At 33.9% G+C, this 18,392-nt stretch overlaps 1 protein-coding gene across 2 annotated transcripts in view; it reads right to left on the bottom strand.

The window, feature by feature from the left end:
- rictorb (RPTOR independent companion of MTOR, complex 2b) overlaps nt 1-18,056 on the bottom strand; it is a 47,598-nt gene extending 29,542 nt beyond the window's left edge. For both annotated transcript variants that reach the window (XM_087301190.1, XM_087301191.1), the window contains exons 1-8: nt 17,983-18,056; nt 17,809-17,856; nt 11,041-11,138; nt 6,203-6,267; nt 4,436-4,567; nt 3,906-3,969; nt 2,202-2,328; nt 1,940-2,109 (exon numbers count right to left, since the gene is read on the bottom strand). In XM_087301190.1, coding sequence (XP_087157316.1) covers nt 1,940-2,109; nt 2,202-2,328; nt 3,906-3,969; nt 4,436-4,567; nt 6,203-6,267; nt 11,041-11,138; nt 17,809-17,856; nt 17,983-18,046 — 768 coding nt within the window. In that variant the 5' untranslated portion in view covers nt 18,047-18,056. The remainder of the gene's footprint in view (nt 1-1,939; nt 2,110-2,201; nt 2,329-3,905; nt 3,970-4,435; nt 4,568-6,202; nt 6,268-11,040; nt 11,139-17,808; nt 17,857-17,982) is intronic.
- Between the last annotated feature and the right edge of the window lie 336 nt (nt 18,057-18,392).

Below are 18,392 nucleotides of genomic sequence, written 5' to 3'. Positions count from 1 at the left end.
TTCTATATTTAAAAACACAATATTCAAACTAATAAATCTTGGAAATGCAACCAGCTTGCTCTCGAGTCATCATAGATTGGCTTTTACTGTACACAGACATACACACAAAGACTCTGCTGCAGATTTGAAATGTGAAATTGTCAAGCAGTTTGAGAGATTTCGGGGAATTCCCCAATAACGAAGATAGGACATAGTTTTGGAAGCCAAAAAATGCTGCTGGAGGCAATGCAATTATGGTCGCAGAATGAAGAGCCTTTCTTGAATAGTAAGTGAAGGTAAATAATGATTTATAATCAAAATAAAATCTAAGCTTTTTTTGATGACAATATTAAGTATGCCATTTTTGGGATCATCTCACCCAATATTCTAAACCTCAAACCTCCTGAGCACCATTGAAAAACAGAGAAGTCCACTCAAATCTGCCAAATGCTTTCCAGAATGATCAATAGAGTGGCTACTGTAGCAAGCAGGCTGAGCCAGAGGGTGTTTAGTTGGTGTGGGATCATAGTTGATGTGTTACATCAGAAAAGACATGCAGTTGAAGTCAGAATTATTAAACTCCCTGAATTATTAGTCTCCCTGTTTATTTCTGTTTAACACAGAGAGTATTTTTTTCAACACATATCTAAACATAATAGTTTTAATAACTCATTTTTTATAACTGATTTACTTTTATTTTTGCCATGATGACAGTAAATAGTATTTGACTAGATAATTTTCAAGACACTTCTATACAGCTTAAAGTGACATTTAAAGGCTCAACTAGGTTTATTAGGTTAACTAGGCAGGTTCAGGTAATTAGGCAAGTTATTGTATAATGATGGTTTGTTCTGTAGACTATCGAAAAAAAATTAGCTTAAAGGGGCTAATAATATTAACCTTAAAATGGGTTTTAAATTTTTTTTTAACTGCTTTTATTCTAGCCGAAATAAAGCAAATAAGACTTTTTCCAGAAGAAAAAATATTATCAGACATACTGTGAAAATTTCCTTGCTCTGTTAAACATCAATTGGGAAATATAAAAAAAAAACTATAATAATTCAAAGGTGGGCTAATAATTCTGATTTCAACTGTATATATTACAGAAGTGAAAGACAAAATTCCAGGTCTTCCCAACTTATTTACCAACGTAAGCCCTTAGGTTCAACTCATGGTGAGTATAGTGGGGGTTGTTTGAAAATATGCTTTATGTATGTAGGGGACACATACTTCACTTTAAAGGGGACCCATTATGTCCATTTATACAAGATGTAAAATAAGTTTCTGATGTCCCTAGAGTGTGTATGTAAAACCTGAGCTCAAAATCCCCCACAAATAATGTTTTATAACTCTTTAAAGCAGCTCCTTTTAGGCTTTGATCCTAATTGTGCCATTTTAGTGATTGTCGCTCTAAATTGTAATGAGATTGTGCTCTTTTCAAAAGAGGGGGGAGCTACACATGCCTATGTGTCAGCATAGTGGCAGATTCAAAACAAGACTAACATCCTATACTAATGAGTTAGATCATCACTAATGGGCGGAGCTTTCCCTCTCTGTGACATGTACAAAGAGAGAATATCAATTAAATAGTTTCTGCAGATTAACAGCAAAATTATAACTCCAAGGCATTCGAAAAAAAGTGAAAAAAAAAAATCAAAATGCCTTTATTAACATGGCTAATTTAGCTGTTTATCTTTATGTATCGCTACACAAAGAGCACAGACACATTAATTGCCCCTGAAGCACTTTTGCAGATTGTTTTTATGATTTGCGATTATAAAAATAGAATTAATACATTTTTGCCATTACATGCTGGTTTTATTTACAGACTTTTATTACACAATTGTATTTAAATCCCTTAAAAAACTATTTTGCATAATAGGTCCCTTTTAAATAATCAAAAACGAAATAAAATAAATAATTTGTGATGGGATCATCATAGTTGAAGACAGATCCATACCTCTAACTCCACGTCAGAGCGAACATATTGCCGTGTATGTGGGTGGTTGAGGAGGTGCAGGATGGTGGTCATCAGAGCCTCATTGATGCGACTGAGCTGACAGTCGATTACATTCTTCAGGATGGTGCTGAGTCCACCACGCTTGGCCACAATCTCAGGGTTCTCAAGTGCTGTGTGACAAATGCAAACATTCATGAGTTCAATATCTGCATTTATAAACTAATAAAGTACAGAACATTCTCTGATCCATAAGTAAACTCACCAAGTTCACAGATAATGGCGATGCAGGCACGAACCATACGGTCCCGCTCCTGTGGTCCATCGTTGCCCACTGCAATGAGGGAGTTTGCAACAGAGCTTGGGAAGAGCAGGGCGTTCACAGTGATCATCTGGAAAATAAAGGCAAAACATTTATAATGACACTTCCATCCATGATAGAAAAACAACACTGCACTGATCATTCAAGTAATTAAAGGTGACTCATGCTCTGTTTTACAAGAACTTTACAAGCCTCAAGTCCCCTCAAAACAGTAATACTAAGTGGAAACATTCATTCATTCATTTTCCTTTGGCTTAGCCCCTTTATTCATCAGGGGTCACCACAGCGGAATGAACCGCCAACATATCCAGCATAAGTTTTACACCGCAGATGCCCTTCCAGCTGCAACTCAGTACTGGGGAAACATCCGTACACAATAATTCACATACACTACGGCAAATTTGGTTTATTCAATTCACCTATAGTGCACGTCTTTGGACAATGGGGGAAACCAGAGCACCCGGAGGAAACCCACATGAACAAGGAATAAGTGGAAGCAAACTTTTACATTTAGTCATTTGGCAGATGCTTTTGGCCAAAGCAACTTACAACTGAGAAGACATTCAGCAGATCAACACAAAAAGGCAGTACGAAAGTGCTAATTATGCAAAGGAACTGTTAGTGCTAAAAAAATTTAAAGCAATAGTTAGGGAGTGGTTATATTTTGAGAGGGGAGTGAAGTGTTTTTCTACAGGTGGTTTGTCAAGCCCATTCACCTGTGTGATGCTCACTTAAATACATGTATTTGTGTGTACTGCAAATGTACAAAAACTGGTGCAGTGTCAGTTATATGAAAGAGTATGCTTTTTACAGATGGTTTGTAAAGCCCGATCACCTGTGTTTTGCACTCAGTTTTGGTTGTTGTTTGTGTGTATGTGTGTTTTTTTTACTGAAAAAAGCAGAGTCTTTGCAGCTTGTGTTTTAAACGGTCTCATTTTTTTGTCACACTCATGTAGAGAAATATGTAGCAATTCCTCATCACTGTTATCTACATCAATTTTAAAGACTGCTCACTTTAAATTTGTATTCTATTTAATTTTGCTAATATTATTAATTTTGGGAGGCCAGATTACGTTTTATTTTTATTGGTCATTCTTTTGCTTAACAGACATTCGCTGACAAACAAAACAGAAAATCAAATAAAACTAAACAATTAAAATAAAATCTCAAAATATAAAGAAAAAAATTTGACAGATTATTCATTTGTTTCGTAAACAGAACTATATAAAATAAAAATGTGTATAATAATTAATAATAATAATTAATAATAAACATTCTATTAAATATTAATTGTATTTTATAAAACAAAACAAAATTACCAAAACAAATTATTAAAGCAAATTTCATCACATCAAATCACTTTTATTGTGACAAAATCAGCAGTATGTGTGCTATGACGAGCAAAAAGCTTACGTGCTGGCTCCAAACAGTGCAAAATACAACGACACACTCCAAAACAAAACAATATACTATTTACAGTGTTGACAATAAATATGTGAAAGACAATAAATACATATGCAGACACAGATAGACAAGTACACAGACAAAAAGGAGTACACATATTTTGACTGTTGGTGTATACATCTTCACCTTAACATTTTTTATTATTCATCAGTTTCAACTAAACAGCAATACTTCACATCTCACCTTTCTCACCAGTCTGAGAGCCTGAGTGCGCTCCACCTCATTACTCTGCTGGATGTCAATGCACCTACAGGTCAAAAGATCACATTAGATAACATTACGCTAACCAGTCAACACAGCTAGTCAATGTAGTTTCTAAAATGATCCACAAAAAAGATTCAATCACATGTGTTCTACAGCCATTCTTATTTATTCATTTTCCAATTCAATGACCTGACTTGTTGTGTATGTTCAGACAGGACAAAAAAAGAACCAAAGCTACAGCAGGATACAAAATAGTAGCAAATCCTGCTTAAAATGATTTAAAATAACCTTAACCAGACTTGACTAGCTCATCATATGAACAGCCCTTCTCTCACACACACATAGGATGAGACGCTAACAAGAGGTGATCCACAACTCGGCACACATTAGCATCAAGTCAAGCTTCTGATGAAAACGCTTAGCTTCTAGCCCACAATTTCAAACTTAGACATGAATTTAACAGCTAAAATAGCTGACCCCCATTTAGTGCAATAAAACGTGGTACAGACCTGGAAATCAGGTAATCCACCTGGAGACGCAACACCTTCTGAAGGATATTACTGTCCCTGATGAGGTAGCGGAGAGAACGCAAGCCAGCCGCCCGAACCTCCTTAGCCTCATTGAGGAGAGCCAACCTGAGGCTGTGGAAATAACAACGCACTGGATTTAACATCATTCCCATCATATATTTACTGAGAATTAATGGTTTTTATTTATTTATTTATTTATTTATTGGATCAGGATCATTTCAGAAGTGCATAATTAATCCATTTTTTTTATTCACAGTAATGAAATCAAATCTAATGCTCTCTCATTACTCATCCACAGGAATATTTATTTATATTTAAATTATTTATTTATATTATATTTAAGTTTATATTTATTATAAAAATATTATTATTTAGGCTCATATTTTTACCACGATTCAAACATTTTTTAAAACACAGCAATTGAATAAATTTAAACACCACATGCAGAATTTCTCTGAATTTATGATTCATAGTCGTGTTTGAGGAAAACCTGAATTAGTTTTATTTTATAAACTTCCGATGAGAAAAATTTCAAATTAAATATATAAAGAAATATTTATCCAATTTATTTGGCATAAAATACAAATGTGCCATGTTTTTAGCCATGTTTATAATAATTTTTTGAAAACACAATTTTAAAGTTAAGAAATCAATATTAGGTATAAAACCCTGATTTTCTATTAAAACAAATGATTATTTTTAGGGACAATAGGGCCAAAAAACTTTTTTTTCTGGGGGAGTAAATGCTAAAGGACTATATCTTTATTCAAAATGTAGGAAAAATATTATTAGATATATCTGTGGAATATATATGTAAAAATATATGATTTTACTCAAACACATAATGAATCTAACGAATAAATGAATCCAGAGAAACTCAGTGGATTTTTTATGTGGCCTCTTATTTTTTTTCTCTCCATAGCTGGTTAAAAGTGGTTTTATGCTTCCCGAAGCTGCAATTATTACAGTAAAATCATCTATTTACTGAAGCCTTATTACAATATTAAACAATTTTATATGTGAATATTAAACAGCTTTTCAGCAGCCATTACAGGCTTTAGTGTCACATGAATCCATTAGAGATCAATCTAATATGCTCACTTGTTGTTTAAGGAACATTATTAGTATAAATAATTAACATCTTAATAATATTACTGTTGAAAAAAAATTAATTTACTGTCGAAACAGTGATGTACAGTTAAAGTCAGAATTATTAGCCCCGTTTATTTCCCCCCCCCCAATTTTTTGTTTAACGAAGAGAAAAATTTCTCATCACATTTCTAAATACAATAGTTTTAATAACTCATTTTTTGTTCTGTAGACTCAAATAAAAAAAAAATAACTTAAAAGGGATAATAATTCTGATATTAAATTTTTTTTTAATTGTTTTTTTTATTTTATTGTTTTTTTAAATTGTTTTAAAAAAATTAAAAACTACTTTTATTCTAGCTGAAATAAAAGAAACAAGACTTTCTCGAAAAGAAAAATGTTACCAGACATACTGTGAAAGGTTCCTTGCTGTTAAACATATAGGGATATATTTGAAAAAGAAAACAAAACTCTAAGGGGGCTAATAATTCTGACTTCAACTCAATGCACGACTCCATAATTATGGATCAATAGCCCAATAGAAGTATTAGTTAAGACATTGCTAAGTTAACATTTTATAACACTGCTCATTTTAGAGGGTCAGAATACATTCAAACTTTTGGATTTGTAAAATATATTTCCTTGTCTCGGACTCACCAAATGATAATTTCTTCATAGGTAAAGCCAAACTTTTCCTCAGAGTGCCCGACATTGCAGAGCAGCTGTAAAAGAGACATAACAAACACTTATTTATTTTACTTGGCTTCAAGAAGCAACATTGATGACTTTATTAGTACTTAGTGACATGTTGCTGAAGCACTGCAGGCTACTTCACAGCAAAAACACACTCATGCTTAAAGAATTTTCTTTTCCATCGGCAGGTGATTTACACAACTGAAAGCATGGTTGGCTTGATAAAACCTGTCGGACTCAGGTGCATTATCACATGTAGAAATCTGACAATGGTAATAAATCAACAGACGGATCATTGACATCAATAGAGATATCCAGCAAAGGTTATCAAACATGTGGACCAAAAAAAAAAAAAACTATTGTTTTTGATGTCAGAGACATCTGTAACAAGTCAACAAGAGGGAAAATAATGGATATAGTGCCAGGTTGCATGAAGAGCCTTTTTAAATTTACAGTTTACATTAGTACCTGAATCAACACAATTGAAGCAAAATGAAGAATAATGATTGAATTGTTTAAAAAAAAAAAAGAGATTAACACCCCATGATTCTGAATAGACAACTAAACTAAATAAAATGTATTTTACAACAGACTAGAACATCAGAAAAAAGATTAATTAGCACTTACTTTTAAAAAGAATTAATTTAACTGATTTAAAATGAAAAAAACGTTTGAATGATTCATTCTATGACGCATCTATATTGCTTCATCATTAGGCAGTCACTAACGTTATAAAAGGAACACTCCACTTTTTTTGGAAATAGGCTCATTTTACAAGTCCCCTAGAGGCAAACAGTTGAGTTTTACTTTTATATTTGAATTCATTAAGCTGATCTAAGGGTCTGGGTTTAGCACTTTCAGCTTAGCATAACATGAATCTTATTAGAACCTTAGCATCACACTCAAAAATATCAAAAAGGTTTGCTAACTTTACCAAAAAGGCTTGACTGTAGTTACATCATCTACAAATAGTGAATATGCTTTTTAATTCCTCTAGGTCTTAGTAGTACTTGATGTATTAACTGAAGAATCATGCTTTAAAAATGAAAACGATCAAAACTCTTGGTCATTTTTTTGAGTGAGATGCTAATTTTTATCTTCCTTGCACTGGCTGCCTGTTAGGTTTCATATTGATTATAAAATACTGCTTCTTATAAATAATCTGGCTCCGGTTTATCTAACCCAGTTTGTGTGTATGTGTGTGTTGGGGGTGGGGGGGGGGGGGTGGGGGGGGGTTTGGGGGGGATGAACATGGAGGATGGTTTCCGAGTGGCGTTCTTCTCAAAATTAAATGATGAATAAACTTGAGCCTACGGTTATGTGTGCACTATGTGGAAGGTTTATATATATTTATAACCATCTCAGAGGACATTGGGGGTCGCGAGTATCTGGCATTGTTATTTTTGGGGAACCCCTGATCTAACCAACCTTCTGTCTCACCAAAATTCAACCCGCTCTTTAAAGGGTCACGAAACACCAAAACACATTTTTTTGGCTGTTGACAGTCGTATATGTGTTCCACGCTGCTAAAAACACTATTAGGACACATATATTACACAAAAAAGTGAAAATTGGTTGTTTTTGCGTTACTTCGAGCAAATTCGTTTTTCCGGTTTGAAACTAATTTTTGAAGCTGCGTCACACTGATTAGATACTTTTGTGTAATCCAGCATGTAGACTGGACGTCTCTACCTGGGAGTACATTGTGACGTCTCTGAGCATGTAGCATTAATTCATGAGTAAGACTTGGTTCAAACCAATCAGCGCGCTCTATTGTGTATGCGATGCAACTTCATTAATATGCATGATAGCTGCCTTCGAAGACTGTTTTTACCTGATACAGTTTTCAGACTGAAGAGAGACGCCACATTGTGTTGCCAAAACAAGTGGAGTGGAAGAAGAAGAACTGTTTGGAGACTCTGGTCGTCAGTGTTTCCCTGCTATGAGAGCGCAGCTGGACTCACCTGTGGATTATAGTGCACGCGACACGCAGTAGAAATACGTTTGTACGGAACATTTTTCACCCGAGAGCTTTTCACATCTGAAAATGGTAAAATCCGTATTTGCAGCTCGTCTCCTTTTAAAATGAAGCGGCTCCAGTTGGTGTTGATTGTCCTGTCTCTCTACAGATTTGGTAAATAAGCAATCAGTGGTCTTTGTTTGTTTATTCAGATGGCAAAGTTAGTTCAATACATCAGCAGTACTCATTCAGTTTTTAAAGACAGACCTTAGTCAAAATGATTTCTAAGTTACTTAGTTTACAGTACGTTAATATCACTACAATATTATAGACTGAAAGATTGCTTTGAATGCTGCTCTCCGAGTGTAAACATGTAAATAGAGCAATCAAACTATTACCGTCGTGTTTAATTTTTGACGCATTTTGTGATAGGATAGTTTCTACACACACTGCTTTCTGACACTACAAACCGAGTGCATCCAAGTTACAGAGAAATGCAGAGGGTTTTTTGTTCTCTTATACGACGTGCCGTACCAAACATTCCACAGTCACTGTCAGTCATTAAACACAGTCACGGTCTTTCTCCTCTGCGTCTGTGTGTTTGTTTTGTCTCTGTGAAAATCAGCACGTGCCCAAATGGAAACTCCCATTTTTATCCAAATCCTTCCCTTTTATCCTCCCCTAACACTGCCACCTAAACAGAGCTATACACACCCACTTTCCTGATTTTTTTCCAAACTAGAGGTGTGAAAACACCCTGCTAAAACAAGGGGGTTTCATGGCCCTTTAAGATCTCAAAACTCAGGACTTCTGGTATTTCGCAGAATAACAAAGTCCACTAAAGGAGGTCGAGCCTTTTCATATATGGCTCCTAAAATCTAGAATAGCCTTCCTGATAATAGCTGAGGCTCAGACACACTCTCTCAGTTTAAAACAAGATTAAAGACCTATCTTTTTAGAAGAGCATACACACAATGCATGACATAAAGGTAGGATGCATGAATGTGCTTGATGTGCACATTTTGTAAAGATGCTTTGAAAGAATAATTGTTGTGAAAAGCGCAATACAAATAAACTTGAATTCGAATGGTCTAATCTGATTTAATGATTGCTAAGCTGAGCTAAATGTGCTTCTGCCAGACCCATAGATCGGCTGAATGTTAAATTAGTCAATTCAGTTTCATTCATTCAATTTGGAATGACACAGAACAACTAGGTGCTTATTTCTGAATAAAAAAAAAAACTTTATCTCAGTACTTCTGTGGACAACATGGACGTCTGTAATGAAAATCACAATACTGTTCCTTCTCTATACATATCAACTGCTCTTACCAAGTCAAAAGATAAGAATATCCTCTGTGATATGGTCATAAGAGAATAATAAAAAAAATCAATAAAACACTCAATTCTGCCTGGGTTTAGTCTGACTCGCTAAGGTCTGTCAGATCCTTTCATTTTAGGCCAGATTCTGTAAGTGAGGGGAAGAAAAGCCCTCAGGCCTCGACTGACAGAAGCCACAAAGAACTCTGTTTACTTCATTTTAACAAACACCAGTAAGTATTCACATGCAGAGCTCCTGCGTTGTAATAATAAACAGATGTATCAGATTGGACAAACTGCTGTGCTTAAGAACTTTGTTCTTATATATAGAAAATCAGGAATCTTTGTCATTTATATAAATTAAGATAGTAAAATAAAGTCAACTGTAACATATTATTTTCCAAAATCATACATACAATTCATATAAATTATCAGATTTGCATAAAGCTGGTTAGCAGCAGACTATAGATTGTCATTAAGTGTAATGGTGGACGACAAAGTATTGAGTTGCCATATTATCAGTTTCTGAATTTTTTTTTTATTGATTTTAATCCATTACATTCTGTGCCAATTATCTGACATTATTTTTTTGAGTGGCCACATTTCTTCTAAACTATAGCAAATAAGCTGTGATAATCTGAGAAATGTTGATGGAAAAAAAAAAAAAAAAAAAAATATATATATATATATATATATATATATATATATATATATATAATGTGTGTGTGTGTGTGTGTGTGTGTGTGTGTGTGTGTGTGTGTGTGTGTGTGTGTGTGTATATATATATATATATATATATATATATATATATATATATATATATATTTATTATACACAGTTCTGTATGGTTCTCGAATCTGATTGGCTGATAGCTCTAGGGTATTCTGTAATATCAGCACTCCTTCAGCCTCTTCACCCTTGTGTAATACTACGCTCATGTAGAGTGCCAAGCGGAGAACAAAATTGTCTACTTTATTCCATACTTTACAGCTGTTGGACAATATAATGTATATTTGAGGCATTTTTAGACGAGAATATACTAGTTTACTGTAGATAGAAACTATGCAGTTCACTTGTAAAGACACTGCCTATTTGAAAATGTTTTGCACGTCAGCAGCATTAATCTGTCATATTGAACAGAGCAAAGAAATTGACGTTTGACGTTCAGCCACAAGTTGATGACAAAGACCGCATATTAAGTCCTTAGGGAAAGAAACACTCAGTGTTTTCTCAGCGTCAGTTTCAAACTACAGCTGGACAAATCATTATAGAACAGGTAAGTGACATTCTAAGTTTCTAAGTAATCTATTAGTGTTTGCTTTGCTTTTTAATTGTAATTTGTTTATACACAATTATGCCGTTGAACTGTTGCATAAACGAAATATCACACAAGTAGCAGTGCAATATGGCTACTTATCAGCACTGCTAGGGCACTAAGGCACTCGGTCTGCGATCTTGAGCCAATGCATATATGCTGTATATCCCATTCTGCAACTCCTGACCAACTTTTGAGTTAACAAACCTTGATAAAGTTGTTAAGATGGCCGAGTTTCCGCATGTTGGAGACTCCTTGTTGTTTGGCCACATTCTGCAGGATCTCTCGCATGTTCTCGGAGGGCTCTGGAAGAAAACAGGAGGACAAATGAAGCAAGAGCTGCGAGTTGTGAAGTCATCAAAAAGACATTATGTTTGGTCTAGAACCACAAGATATTAGTGACCAAAACATTTCCACTGTTGGTGTGACAAAACCACAAGAAGCAGAGATCAATTTTCACGACTGAATAAATAAAGAGAACAGTTACATTAGAAAGCACACAAAAGCTATTTAGATTTAGTGCGTTTCCTAAACACGATGTAACTTCCTGTCATCTCAGAAAATCGATCTCATAAATAACACCCTCTGCTGAGTTTTATTGCAGCATGCATCAGGAACCAATGATAAATCTCTACCACACTGCAACAGTGAATCATCAAAGCTGACATCTCAACTTAAATTAAACACACTATGAAGTTACATTTTAGATTTCATTTATACATAAACATTTTTTATACATGTTTTTTTCTGAAATAGAAAGAGAGTTTTGAGTTTGTTTGTTTAGACTTTATTAATCCCAAAGGGAAATTCACATTACAGCTGAGCTTTCCATACTATAAAATAGGCAACATTATTAATAAAATGACATTCATACTGCACACCTTAGTTTCAAACAACGAGTAGACACTAGTCTATATCTACAGTAGGGTTGTAACAATATACCGGTATGACGGTTTACCACGATTTGAACGTGCACGATTATCATACCATGAACAATTGCATATCAACGGTTTTAACCCTTAAAGACCGAGACAGCCGCCCGCGGCTAAAAATAAGTAATGCTCTTAAATGTTTAATAACTTTTGATCCGCTGATCCGATTCATACAATTCAAAGATTGGCATAAAGAAGAGAATCTCAGCTTTCCAGTGCTGTATCACATAACATTCGCGGACTTTCAGAGGCTCCGGAATCAGTGCGGTTACGTCATCAACATTTGACAAAGCTGATTTGACAAAGAAACGCTCGTCACTGTGTCTCCGGACAAATCAGACATTATACATTGATGCATTGTCCCTCCTCCATGCCCAGATTGGTTCAAACTCGCTATATCACAACCAATAAGCATAGGTTTCGCTTTTGTTTGTGGACCAACACTGAGCTTTTTGAACAACACGGAATGAGAGAAAGGCATACATTTATGCGCGGCTAAATAAAACGCAAACAAAAAAGTTTTGCATGAAATAATTCTCATACTAAGTACTTTTGCATGCACAGCAGCACAGAAACATGACAAACAGTGACACAGCAAAGACGAACTGCTGCTTTTGCTGTTTTCAAAAGACGCAAATGAAGGTGCAGCTGTTTGTCTGCATTGCATACAACCACATCCAAATCCATGCTGGCACATAGAACCTAAGGATGTTCCATATTGAATCTAGTTTCGTTATGTAACTATTTATAGTATAGTAAATATTTATATCTATTTTTTACTGAGGATTTGCACCATGTTTATTTGGACTTTATTTGGACTTTGACACATTATTTATTATTTTCTTATTTTTATTTGTTCATTGTAAGTGGTGTTGTTTATAGTAACTAAAAATATATTATATGGAAAAAGTCAAATTTGCTTCACTGTTCTTAATTTTGTAACATTTGTAACATACCGTATACCGCGAAACCGTCAAACCGTGGTATTGTCTTAGACGATTATCATACCGTGAAAAATTCATACCGTTACAACCCTAATCTACAGCATTAATGACTTTGGTAATACAATCTGATCACTGTTGGTAAAAATCTTTATTGCCAATGCCATATCAGTTTCTCTGACTATGTTATGGCAAAAAAAACTGATTAAGTTTTCTACATTTTATAAAAATCATGTCACTATAAATTATAGATATAAATATAACAATATCCAAAAGCAATAAATAATACACAATATAAAATACATAAATAATACTCATAATAACACTACTTTTTAGGGTTTATTTTTGATAAAAATCTTACAATTTTGGAAGGATTTTTATTGAAAAATATTTCATTTTAAGTCTCTCCAAATAAAAATCGTTTGTTGATCAAATAAAAATAGGGAATTCCACAAGTATGTTTAAGAGTTCTGTTTCTGTTGGAAAATTTTGTTCTGAAAAAGGATACTAAGAGATATTTAGTGTAAAGGATGACACTGTGGGGAACGGTTAGGTTACCACACCATAAAAAGTAGAAATAATCAAATATTTATGAGCAATAAACTCACTTTACTGCAGGAACACACAGTTCACACAGTTCAAGTGACTATGAGGTTTTTAATGATTATTTGTTCGATATGTTGGCAGGAGGTATTTGAAATATTTAGGTAAACATGTATATAAAATCACTTTAGCAATGCTAATTGAATTTAATGTCTCATCTTCAACCCATATCAGAGTTTCTGCAAGTTTTACAAACTTAATAAACAATCTGAAGGTAAAAAAATGTCTTTACTTATTCTCTAAATGTAAATTCATCATAAAGAGTTTATTTATTTGTAAAACTAATAATCTCCACCTCCATTTTTATTCGTTCTTTTTTCCTTTGGCTTAGTCCCTTATTTATCTGAGGTCTCTACAGTGGAATGAACCACCAACTATTCTGGCATATGTTTTAAGCAGCGGATAGCCTTCCAGCTGCAACCCAGTACTGGGAACCACCCATATACTCTCCCATTCACACACACACAGAATATGGCCAATTGTGTTTACCCAATTCGCCTGTATAGCACATGACTTTAGACTGTGGGGGAAACTGGAGCACCTAAAGGAAACCAAAGCGAGCAAGAGGAAACATGCAAACTCCACACAAAATGGAAAACTGGCCCAGCCGGGAGTCGAATCAGTGACCTATTTGCTGTAAGGCAACTGTGCCAACCACTGAGCCACTGTGCTCACCTCTATTTTATAAAAACCAAAAAGAAAAGCTAAAGGTTTGAATAACTTTGCTATAAAACACTAGAATACAGTATTTATTTTTTAACTGTATCTCCTGACCACATCGTAAAAAAGTTATGAGCTGTGTTTCCTCAGTTATTTTGAGCTGTTTTCATCACGAGTGCCTTAACATAGTACAAACTTTAAGCTTTTAAAATAAATGCATCTTTTAGAAAATAAAAATGCTGACTTATTTTTACAGAGTATGTAACATTTAATGCCATGACTTTATGAATACAAGCTTTGATTTGAGGTATTATACATCTTAAATTGCAGATTTAAAGCCAATCTGTGGAAATGACAAGCTCAGATATTAATTATCACACCAAATATTCATTTCCTCCTGTTTATTAGTCTTATATCAGTAAAGTAGTTCAACAACAAATCGATCATTAGTATTTGTTACTGAGTGAAACTGGTCCACATAAAACACAGGCATTCAAAGACACTACAAACACAGCCCTCTGTGTGACTTATTTCCCCCAGCAGTCACACAGGATACATGTTCAGTCATCTGTACCAAACCGAAAACAAATCGCAAACTATTCCTCAGGCAGACTCGCTGTTACCCTCATACTAGGCTAAAAGCAGTGAAGCCTAAATACAGGTACTCTGTCATTCAAAGTTCAAATGATTTTTTCTGTAAGTAAAATTGTAAACTTAATTTAATTACTTAATTCAAGAAAAGACATTTTAATATTCAATGCTAAAAAAAAGGATTTGACTCCAAATAAATGCTGTTCTTTTGGACTTTCTGTGGTCCAAGGATTCTTACACTTCAACATTAATAAACAAAAGGAAATTTGAGCACCAAAATATCATATTAGAATGATTCCTGAAGGATTGAGTGACACTGAAAACTTTGTGAAAACACTAAACTCCATTTTAAATAATGAAGTAATTTATTTTAAATTGTAGTAATATTTCACATAATGTATTAACTGTATTTTTGATTAAATAAACGTTGCTCAAATTAATAGAATTTATTTAATTAATTTCTATTAATAGAAATTAATAAAATCAAAACTTAGACTAACGATGCTGGAAGTGAGCATTACCTGTTACAAATAAACAAACAAACAAACATAAAATGGAATCAAGTTACAAGGTCTAGCAACTTTAGCACTAACAACTCTAGAAGTGAGGGTTTTATCCAGAAAAGGCAGTCAACAGCAGAGGTCATGTGAGAAAAACAGCCCCAAGGTTAACCAATCAGCAAAGACTGCATACAATGCACACAAGCCGACAACAGCTAATGAGATCATTTCCATCTCATGCATTACCCAAGTTGTAATTCTCTTCACAATAAATATAAACAATTACTTCCTCTAAAACAATAATGTTTCAAAATAAATATAAACAAGTACTTTCTTTAAACAATGTTTCACCCTGTCTATTACAACTGAAACCAAACAACTGCACTTTCAAGAGCAAAGTGAATAAAACAAAATAAAAACATTAAAAGAACTCTTAAATGTTTTTTATGAAATCTTGAATTCCTGCTGTTCATATAACTATTTTGCATAGAGCCAACACTTCGCATTTGTCTTAATAGTAAATAAACTCATTAGTACACAAGGGGTAAACAAATCAATACACACTATACACACTGAACTCTGATTTCATCAATTGAATTGTAGATTTGTCCTATTTAGCTTTACAGTGAGAACCCAGAAGTCAGTGGTTTTCAACTTTTTTTTTCAGAAAACTCAAATTTTAACATTTAAAATACTAAACAACCCCTCAAGACAATATTTTTTAATTACTAGTCTTTAGTCAGATTTTTAATAATTGCAACAGTTGTGTAAAGATTAAAATTACAATAAATAATAATGCATGATTTTATGCACAATGTTTATGTTTTATATATTTGCTATATAATGCTTAAAGATTAGTATATAGTCTGAATAAAAACTGTAGACAGTCTGAATGAAAATCTAAAAAAAATTAGCATAACAAACCCTACAATACATGCTGTGCCTTTATCAGACTGCTGTTAACTTTGCAGAACTTATGCTTTTTTATTTTAGTTTTTTTTTATTGCTGTCATTAAGCTATGAATAATTCAGATGCAGAAACCTCTAAATGCAGTCTGACATTTTCTACTAAAATGAGAGTTTTATTCAGCCTCCTATGTTTATTTTCTGTTATTTCTCTTTAAAAGCAATGAATAGAACTTATTTGTCTCTATAAAAGTAAAATTACTCTACAAAAAATTTGTCTACACACAGTAGGCTGAGAAAAATGCTAATTTAAGAAAAATATATGTAAAATGGTATTTAGAGGTTTTTGCATCTAAACTCTTCAATTATTATAACTGTAATGTGAATGTTGTAATGTTTGCTTTATTCCTACTTGTAGCCCTCATATTAGATTGACTTTTACAACCCCTCATAAATCTTTTGCGACCCCTACTGGGGGTCGTGACCCCCAGGTTGGGAACCACTGTTTTAAGTGTCTATAACAGGGATGACTGAATACTAAATTGACAGACCAACAACTTGATATGCTGATGAACCTAAATGCTTAATGAAAGAGTTTGATCAGTCATAACAATGCAGAACTGTTTCTAAATCAATTAATTCACTAGTTTGTCACAAATAAATTAGCAGCTTAGATAACTGCTCCTTAAATAAACAATTAGTGCAACAACTAACAATAAGCACTGCATTTTAACCCATACGTGTGTGTTGGCTCAAAGACCAAACTGAGTTTCAAGTACCAAAACCATAACATCATCATACGGATGTCATTTTTTGTTGCATACATTAGAACGTGTCAAGCTTAGTTTTTTTGATCTGACAAAAACAAAAATAAATAAGAAAGCCAATAAAATGTCACTGCAATATTTTATATATAAATACCTATCATATAATTAAATATAATTAATTGATGACATTTTAAAATTATTAATTATTTGGTTATTGTGAATAAATAATTATGGCCGCTTATTCCTTAATTAGCTTTTTTTTCACTTTAGTTCAGAAATATATATCTTACTATGAATGACAATCTAACATTATTTCACTATACTTTATATTCATTATATTCATATTTCACTATTTATTATACTTTGACATTTTATTTTCATATATAAATATAACAGCTTCTGTCATTTTACTTTGATACAGGCAACGGCCAAAAAGCGGTGATTTAACCCTACTTCAAAGACAAATGTTCATTACTATTGCTTGTTTGCTCAGGCTCATTACGGATATGACTTTAACAATACAATTTAAATATTAAAGGCTACAATATAACCAAGAACAGTTCTCTTTGTTACTTCATGTTCTTTACTTAGTTAACATAAAGTGCTAGTAAATTACTTTAGCAAAATCCTTGCAATTAGAAAGTCAAGAGCTGACATATGACTACTAATAAATTAAACGCTACAATATAAAAGTGAGTTCTGCATGCTGTCTTGCTGAAACACACTGTTGTTTTGGTCACTACACCCTTTGGACTCTACAGTCCTGCAAAACTAGACACGAATAACAATTGCACACACTATGCAACCGTGATAATCAAAAACAGCATCTGTTAAATCGAACACAGTATGTTTTCCTCTCTATTAAGGCATTTTATAGTTATATAAAGATCATATTATGTATATGGATACATGTCACGTATGTTGTTGTGTAAGGCTGGGTCTCAAAACCGACTGAAGCAAGCGTTTTTGGGCATCATAGGCGGGTTTGGGAGGCATAACGGTAGCATTCCTAACAAGCCCGTGATGCCCAAAAATGTTGTGTAGGTAGGGAGTTCACTAGGTTCATCTGACTTACCTCTTGTGAGATCGAGCGGTACATTTTCCTCCCCACTGTCATTCCGACCTGTTTATGTAAGACAAAATAAGACACTGAGAAAATGACGCTTCGTGCAGGTGTAGCTGAAAAAGGCTACATTATTTTATCCTGACGGATGTGTTAAAAGGCCGCGCAGAGTCATTTTAATCTCACCTCGCATCCGTATACTTCGGATAGGACGGCCTCGGATGCTGACCGCCATCTTTACCAGACACATTCACAACACCGGAAACCTCGAGGACTGTCGCGAGACCTCGAGCAGAACAGACTGTTGTGTCTGCAGCTCTTCATGGGTGTCTGACTGGAGCGTAAATAAAACTCCAAATGGAAATAATTTGGTAAAATCGATACAATGTTCATACTGATAGGTAAAATGTATTAATTAATTAATGGATGAAAAAGTGCAAACCTTTGCATCTTGATGTTTTTGAATTCATTTGGATTTTTTATTTTGCTGGTGAGGTTTGATCTTATAACACCAGGCACCATAGTGCACTGTAAAACCCAACAGTCAACTTTATTAAATGAAATGAGTGTAGTTAACTTAAAATTTACTGAGAGTT

The sequence above is a fragment of the Danio rerio genome, chromosome 21 (assembly GCF_052040795.2).
Source record: "Danio rerio strain M-AB ecotype USA chromosome 21, GRCz13ab, whole genome shotgun sequence".
In the NCBI taxonomy this organism is placed as follows: Eukaryota; Metazoa; Chordata; class Actinopteri; order Cypriniformes; family Danionidae; genus Danio; species Danio rerio.
This window is presented reverse-complemented; position numbering and strand designations above follow the sequence as displayed.